General features: G+C 32.6%; 1 protein-coding gene across 1 annotated transcript; it reads right to left on the bottom strand.

Moving 5' to 3' along the window:
• Positions 1-864: 864 nt before the first annotated feature.
• LOC100306455 (uncharacterized) lies at positions 865-1,746 on the bottom strand. The gene has a single exon (NM_001248375.2). The coding sequence runs from the start codon at positions 1,444-1,446 to the stop codon at positions 1,060-1,062; it is 387 nt and encodes a 128-aa protein (NP_001235304.2). The 5' UTR covers positions 1,447-1,746; the 3' UTR covers positions 865-1,059.
• Between the last annotated feature and the right edge of the window lie 7,559 nt (positions 1,747-9,305).

Raw genomic sequence — 9,305 nt, 5'->3', positions numbered from 1 at the left:
TTATCGTAATGTCAGATTTATAATCATATAATGACTGTGCTTTGAAAAAAAATGCCTAACTATCTTTAGCTTAAAATTAAAATTGCGTTAGTAGCAAAGGAATAATGCTTGTTGTTTTTATAATAATAAAAAAAATAATGCTTGTAACTCCTTTGTTCTCAGACAAAAAAAAACTCCTTTGTTCATAATGTAAAAGACAACTTTACCAAAACAAATATTTATTAGGCGGAAAGAAAGTGAGATATTTGAAAATGTGCATGATTTAAGTTTTGATTTCCTTTCAATAAATTACAGATGCATAAACATATGCAATTGCGTAATAATAAAGGTTAATTTAGTTGATAAAAAAATAAATTTATATTCTAATAAGATGTAAGTTTGATTTTCTTTGCCAATAAGATTTTATTCATCTTAATTTTCAAACTCAGTGAGCAATCCTTTTCTAAAAGTTTTTTTAATATTTAAAAACTAGTTCAGTAATTATAATAAGGTGAAATTGTTTATAGTTCGAACCTGTCCAGTAATATTTTAGATGAATCTCTTCTAGAAGTCTTGACATACCATATTATATACCATGAGGCCTTGTCTATTAATATTTAGAGTTTCTCCGTTCTACCACTTTTTTATGACAAAAAAATATTTTTCTTTTCAAATCTAAGAGAATCATAAATTTGTTATATATAAATCAATCAGCATTCTGAAAACAATATTGACAACAACATAACTAAAGAAAGGATAGTTGGTCATTAATCAATTTCGGGTAATGATGGTGAGGAAATAAATAAAAACCGACTATCATATCAGGACCATGACAAAGTAGAACTAGATACAATGTATTCTTATGAATCAACGATCAAGGTTCACAATTCAAACCATAATTTAAACCAATGCTTATATGAGAATCTCAATCTCTACTCAAACTCCAATACCAAAGTGGCACTGTGTACAAATGATTAACTTCTATTTCCTACTAATGAACATGTCAATGGAAACCAATAAAGCATACCATTTTTTCTCTAATATACATCGATCTCTTGCATGTAGAAATTACAAGCATTCCTAGAGAGAACTTTCAGAAACTGAACTGGGTCTCTCCCTAGATGAAGAAGAATGTAAGAACTCAATACAATCTTCAACAGCTTTGGCACGATGTGAATCAGGGGGGTCTGACACAGAACGTGTTCTGACCAAAGAGGATGAAGAAACCTTCCTAGAGGATCTCCTTCTCATGGAAACAACTCTTATAGCACTTGCCACTTTTGCTCCAAGTTGCTGCAAGAATCTCACAGGTGAAAATTTAGGGTCTTTTGGAAATCTGAAAGTCCAAGTTCCTGTGACCCTCTTCTTGTTTCCACCACCACCAACACTTGTTTGCTTGAGAAACATGATTGGTTTCTCATTAAAATCAGGAGTGTAGCACACCTTTTCAGTTGTTCTCAACATCATGAGAAACAATATAATAAAATGCAAAAAAAAAAAAAACTCAACAATTTCAATGTTTGTATCTATTTGTTATGTAAGACAGAAAAACAGAAAGGAGACAGAGAGGGAATAGCAGTAAAAGGGGACAATATAAGACAGTAAGACACTATTGTTTGTCACAGGAGTGTGTATATATATAGATAAACTAATTTAAGGAAACAAAGGGATAGTAGCTAGCTAGGTTCAAAGTTAAAGCCTAGAGAGTGATGTTTCAGGAACATATAATTAAAGACATAGATAGGGATGTTTCAAACTCATAGCTTCAACTTGATGACCTTGAGAACAAGCAATCTTATACCAGAGGGTTAAGTGCATATAAAATCATTCATATGTGATATACGTACGTGCATGAGACATGCACACATGACACATGGGCCTATTACGGAATCTAACACATTACCACATTTATTGTGGGTGGTAGGGGGGTACAATTATTATGCTATCTGTGGCTGTTGTGTTTTATAGGCTAACCATAAGCATGAACTATATGATGTGAATTGTGTAGTATGGTTAGTAGATATTTATATTGGTTAAGTATTCAATCGCTCGTTGGAAGAGATAAAACTCTTAAACAAATTTTAATATTTTAGAATATTAGTCAATGATTTTAGGTCTAAAATATCTTAGATTTACCAAATAAAAATATATGTAAATAAGAACAACAAAATATTGAATGACCAACATGTTTTTAGTTTCAGTGATATTATATTTAAATTTTTTAAGTAATATTTTAGATTTAATGAGTCCGATGGATAAAAAGAAAATAAATAAATAAAGAGATTATACTAAAGTTTATTGGCAAGATTTTTTGAAAAAAATTATTCATAAACTTTGCTAATAAATAATACTTCACACAAATATGATTGTGAAAAAAAATAGCGAGTGTGTCCTTTTCTTTCTCTTATATCAAGAAGAGAAAAGGGAGTTTTGGTCAAAAGAAAAAGTAGGGGAGAAACGAAGAATGAAGAGGGAGACAAGAAAGAAACTGTTGAGGAGGTTAAAAAAAGTGGTAATGGATAGATATAGAGAAGAAGGAACCGATAGATACTCTTCTAATCGGCGTTACTTTTGAGGATGTATTTATCGCAGGGTCTACTTGCTTTTTTTTCTGTATCTGAAATCTAGATATAAGGGCCCCAATATTATGTGCAGTGAGAGAAAGAGAGGAGAGGGAATATATTTGAGTTTGACCGTGGAGTAGGCGTAAGAAATAGGGCATTGGTTATTTATCTTTTTTCTATTCTCTGGTTGGACTTGGACATTCACAAGACAAAAAATGTGGCCCATATATGGCCTTCATAGTCACAGTCATATCTGCCAGGTCTTTATTTTCTTCACATATCATTAATTATTTTTTATCTTTTTTTTTACGGTAACACTATTGTCATATTAGTAGGTAAAAAATAAAGTATCCAAATTTTATACTAAGGATTGCATTTGAGACTTTTTTTTGTGTTTGGCAAAAATTAGTTGGCAATTTTTATTTTACAGAATTCATTGGTAGCATTTATGATATTAAATTTAAAAATACACATTGGTGTAAGTATCAGTCGAGAATGAAATGTATTTTTATCAAATGTGATGATTATGAGAGAGATTACTATTCAAGGACATCTTGTGTCAGTGTCATTCCTAACAATGATTTAGTCTACACTATAAAGTATTCATATTTTTATACAATATTTGCATTTAAGAATGATCGTTAGAGTCATCAATTTATATATATACATATATATACTAAAAATACAAATATCATCACACTACTAGAAAAAGTGTTTTTTACGACAATGAAATGACAACGGTTCCCCAAGAACCATCTTAGTATATTGGGCTATGGCAATTTTGTAAATATGGAATTTTTCAATGAAGACGATTATACGAAAATCGTCTTAGAAGGTTGTCCTTCTAAGACGATTTTTAGAAAACCGTCTTAGAAGTAAGTGCCTTTTACTCTCTTGCTTCTTACTCTATCCTTCTCACTCTCACTTTCATTTGATGATTGTTATGTTTTGAAAACCCTAATCACCTTCCTCTCCTCTAACCCCTACCTTCGCCTGGTATTCCTCTTCTTCATCCCCCCCCCTAATCCTCGTCGGCCTCTACCTCTCTCACATCCACTCCCCAGAGCCATCGCTCCCCTCGCGGGGTTCAAAGCCATCCTCCTCGCACGGTCGAGATTCGTGATGATATGGAAGGGAAATGGGAGAGGATTCCCTTGTCGTGGGAGATTCTACAATCATCGCTAGAATCCTGGGGCACTGTCTATTGGGACTATTGAACTCTCAGGATATGAAGGACGCAGTGTGGTGCTTGTACGTTCGCACTTCACACGATTTGGTGCCATAGGCGTACTCGGGACGAGGAGTCTCATCCAGCTTGATGTTAAGATTCGAGAGGCTACCAAGGCGAATGCCGCCACTAACTCGAACGCCAACACCTTCATCATTTGACATGATGTCATTGAGCCTTTACTATTAGAGGTCGACTAGATTTACCATCTCGCCTGTGATGTAGCTCCATGTGGAGCTTGTAGGCCTTGGATCTTCTTCATCAATGGAGTCCTTTGCTTCTTGAAGTTTAATGGCAGCGGAGTGAAGAAAGAAGAAAGATGATTGGAGACGCCACTTCAAGGAGAAGATAAGTCAAGAAGAAGCTCACCACCATAGGAAGACATGGATAAGAGCTTAAAGTTAGGAGAAGATGAGTGGAGAAATTCCTATTCTATTTCTATTTACTCTTCGCCGTCTACAACACAAAAAGTTTTGGTAACTTACTTACAGATTGTATCTTAAATAAAAGAAAGATCAACATCCTTTAAGCTAAGACTAAGGAATAAAAGAGGTTTGAACTTTGAAGTGAAATTCTCAAATGATCAAAGTTGAAAAAATGCACACACATGACCTCTATTTATAGCCTAAGTGTCACACAAAATTGGAGGGAAATTTGAATTTCTATTCAAATTTTACTTGAATTCGAAATTGAATGTGTGGAGCCAAAATTTCACTAATTATGATTAGTGAATTTTAGCTATGGTTCAGCCTACTAATCCAAGATTATCCACTAAGTGTGCTTAGGTGTCATGAGGCATGTAAAGCATGAAGGACATGCACAAAGTGTGACTATATGATGTGGCAATGGGGTGTAGCAAGGAAATGCTCACCTCCCCCTCTAAAATTTACTTAATGCATGTGAAATTACATGAAGGACATGCACAAAGTGTGACTATATGATGTGAAATTACCTCCCCCTGTAAAGCATGAAGGACATTTCACCTCCTAACACACACATCAAATATTCACTTAATGCGTGTGAAATTACAAAACTACCCCTAATATAAAAACTAGTCTAGGTGCCCTAAAATACAAAAGCTAAAAAATCCTACATTTCTAGGGTACCCTACCTACATTATGGAGCCCTAAATATAAGACCCAAAAATAATGAAATCTTAATCTAATATGTAAAAAGATAAGTGGGCTCACACTTAGTCCATGGGCCCGAAATCTACCCTAAGGCTCATGAGAACCCTAGGGCCTCCTCTTGCATATCTGGCCTAATCTTCTTGGAGTTTTCTATCCAATGCCCTTGAGGGGTAGGATTGCATCATTCCCTCCCCCTTGAAAAGGATTTGACCTCAAATCCATAGGTTCTTGAAACTCTGGGCTTCTTCCCTCAACACCTATAAAAAGAATAAAAACATATATATTAGTGGCGTTTGGTATGTTGGAGTAAGGTAAGGTCTGAAAACTCATTTCCTGGGCATTTTCCCATGAGGGAACATGGTTCCTCACCAGCTCAATGAGTGGTGCTACAAATATAGACAAATAAGGGACAAACCTTTTGTAAAAGTTTGTTAAGTCATGGAAGCCCCAAATTTTTCTTATACTTGGTAGAGTGAGCCACTCAGGAATGACATTTATTCTCTTAGGGTTCGTGGGAACCCCTTGATCACTATTTAAAAAATTAAGGAAAGTAATGCAATAAAACATACCTTTTTATGTATTTTCATGTTGATTATTCCTACCAAAAAGTACGACAAACCTAAGGTGTCCCATATGAGCACCTAAGTTTGTATTGAAACTAAAAATAAGAACAAACCTACCTAATGAATCCCTATGTACACAAATCATGAAGATGTTGGGTGCATGAGTGAATCTAAAAAAGAGGGTTGCACCATTCAACACATTCATCATACCACCTATTGGATCTATTGTAGTAGTTAGACATCCCTTATTCAAATGTTCTTCCTTTTCTCTTTGATTTGTTTGTAGATGCAACACAAGTAATAATGAAAGAGAATGATGTTGAAGTTGCATTAAGGGCTCTTGAAAGTACACTTTTAGAGGTAATATCTCAAACTACTAAAGAGGAACAGGAATATCAAGCAAAACAAAAAATTTATGAGAATGTAAGTTGAGAATCAAATCCTAGAATGTCATGGTTCCTTCATTCTCTCTATTTTCTTATATTTCACTCTTTCTCAAGTTAAAGAAAGGTGTCTTTAATGAGCATGATATTAATGAAAACAAAACAATTGCAGGATCTGACCTTATGTCCTTACAAATATTTAACTAGTGTCAATTGTTTTAAAAGTTTTTTATAGACTTTGCTTCATAGGTTACATATACAACCAAAAATCTTAAAATTATTTCACTAACAGAGAAAAGTAGAGTCCTGACCCCATCAATATAGAGGTGATATACTAGATTCATAAAACATAATAAAAAAAGAAAAATTAATTTTGTAAATTTTATTACCAAAGACAATGTTATATTGCTCCTCTCCCAAATTTTAGTATTAGTTACTCTAGTTCATGTGATCTTAGTATCATTAATCACTTAAAGGATTTTAATTGCTTAGCAAAATTGGAGCATATGAGTTAACATGTGGTTTATACTTTGGTTAAAATGAAAACTTGTAGGTACCTTAAGCACTTGGGTTGTGAGATTAACATATATGCGGAATTTCACTTATATATGTTGATGACAAGGTAATGATACAATCTCTAAGCTGCTAGTGTTGTTGGTACCATTGCATCTTGAATTTTCTCCCTTTTTTCATCCTTCTTTGTTCACATGATTCTAGTTGCTTTTGTTTAATCCTTTCAATATTCTGTGAAGGATATATAGTATCAACGCTTTAACAATTGACATGAGGTTTATGTTAATCAAAGCATCGTATTTAATAGACCATATGTACTTATGTTGTATCAGTAGCAGTGGCGTTTCCTAGTTAAGTAAAATGTATTTGGAGATGGCCATATGGGTTGAATGCTTCTGGTATTGCCCATGTTTATGAATATATTACTTAAGTCTAGGTCAATATATGGCAGCTCCTTCTCTAATAAATATTGTGAATTTTTCCAATGATCTTTCCCTTTTATGGTTAGTTTGGTATGGAGGTAAAAATGGGGTTAATAAATCTTAATTCATTGATTTTATTTGTAAAATTGTATTCAAAACTGATCTATAAAGTGACCCCTATTTTTTGGATAAATACTAATATATTGAGAGTAATACTCTCAATGATTGAGATTTGATTTTAAATTTAATCCAATGGCTTCTATGATTATTCAGTCAATGTGATATACTATCATTGGATTGAGTGTAATACTCTATTTTTGTCACATTATGCTATGCCTAACTAACCCTTAGCATGCAAGAAATTTTTATCATATGAAAATCAAATTAGTGCTTAGCATTCAATGGGGATATGTATTGAACAATGTTTTTATATAATATTATTTGGGATTCAAAAATTAAAATCCTTGATCTAGTCACCCCTGTTACTGTTGATGGATTGGTAAATGCACCAATGTATCCCAAATAGTAAAGTTAAAACGAAAGTCCGAGTATCGTATCCACAAGGATTTTGTTTGTACTTAGATAGATGAATATTTAATTAAGAAAATATTTGAAAAAGGTAGTAGAAAACAATAAATTAAGTTGTTGAAAATTAAATCAAACAAGAAAAAGAATTAAACATGAATTTAAATTAATTAATTAAAGACAGAAAAGATGAGAAAATCCAATAATATTGTAGAAGGAAATTCAGAAGATGAGAATGTTGGAAACTTAGCCTACCAAAGCTACTCCTTGACGTAATGTTAATGATTTTTCTCTATTTATAATTATTTCAATTCACACATGCATCTACTACTAGTATACTCTAACTTTGGTTTCCGCACGAAAGAGTCTAATTTATCTATTTTTTCTTCCAAATCCCTTTGTAGAGCTAAAATAGTAAATTGCATTAAGAATAGAGGTGTATAACAGGCTAAAAAAATATCAACCTATCCCTAGTGATGACTTTATTTAGATACCATTTTTCAGTTCTATTAGAAAATAATCTTTCCCAACACTACCCCTAAAACTTACCATACAAATGGGTGATCAAGCCACAAGCAATAATATTAAGCACAAGAAAGGATAATGCAAAAGTAATATTCATAAATAGATAGGGAGAGAAATTACATCAAAAGTAGTTAGCTGCCAAGTTCCCAACAAAGAGATTTTAGCCTCTTATTGTCATGAAGGCTTTACAATTGCAAGAAGGGAATATTTAGTAAAGGGGAAAAGATAAGAAAGGGAATGGAGGGAAGGGATGACTCTCATTGCTTGCTTCTCCTTTTGTTAGCCTTTGCCTTCTATAAGGTTGGAATTTTTGTGTGTCTTTTGCTTCTTATCTCTTCTTCTTTTATAGGTGCAGATTAGTGGGCTTCTGAATTAGTTTGATTTCCTTAATTAGTCTTTCTTTCCTTAATTATTTTGTTTTCCTTAATTATTTTGCTTTTCGCTTTCCTCAATTAGTCTTCTTTCCTTAATTAATCTTTCTTTCCTCAATTAGTCTTTTTCCCTCAATTAATTTGTTTACTTAATTAACTTGTTTTCCTTAATTATTCCTACATTTTTGGGCTTTATTTTACTCATTAAGCTTCATAAATCCATCACTTTTAATATTCTCTACACAAAAACTTAAATGATGTTAATTTAACAGTTGATCAAAAAGGAAAAATTAGAAGAGAAAAATTACACATTCCTTTATAATTTAACCCCAAAATATACTCATAATTAGCAGTTATCAATTACCCCATGATTTTTCAATTGCTATCAAATCTTTTCTTTTGTTAAGTATTATCTTATACTGGAAAGTTTTCAACTAGATACTAAAATGCATTGAGGTAGATTTAATCTGTTTTATTAATTGGAACTTGCTTTATGTGGACATAACCTTTAAACTAAGCCATTCACATAGTACATATCTCTTCATCCTTCATGTCTGGGGGCATCATCCTTTGTGATTTCTTTTATTGGTATCTTAGGCACATGAAAGAATTCCTTCAAGTAAATATAACTAGGTTCTGTAAAAAAAAAGAAGTAAATATAACTAGGTGACCTTAGGACTTCTTTGTATTAAATTAAAATTATACCAGTGTGAAAGCTGTTGCTGATTTAATTGGTAGAAAGTTGGTATGTTCATCATTCTCCCAAGCTCATATTTTAATTGATAAACAAGTGTTAGTACTATAATTTCATAATTATTCTATCAGGTATTTGTTGGCATGTCGTTAAGAACATATTTAGATGCGGTTTGGAAGGATGGAAAGGCTCTAATTGATCCTTTTACTTTGGTAATAAACATTCAGATACTTCCTCTGTCGTTTTGCCTAATTCATTGTATTTCATAATTGAACTTGTTTTATAAACCTTACTTTTCTATAAAGTAATGTTAAGATAAGACTTAAGTGGGTTGCAGATGGAAATTGGAGGTTTGAGAATTCTAGTGCTGACCAACTAGTATTGTATTATTGATTAGGCTAGAGTAAA

Source organism: Glycine max, chromosome 3 (assembly GCF_000004515.6).
Source record: "Glycine max cultivar Williams 82 chromosome 3, Glycine_max_v4.0, whole genome shotgun sequence".
In the NCBI taxonomy this organism is placed as follows: Eukaryota; Viridiplantae; Streptophyta; class Magnoliopsida; order Fabales; family Fabaceae; genus Glycine; species Glycine max.
The sequence above is the reverse complement of the archived record's forward strand: the minus strand, read 5'-3'. Positions and strand labels throughout refer to the sequence as shown.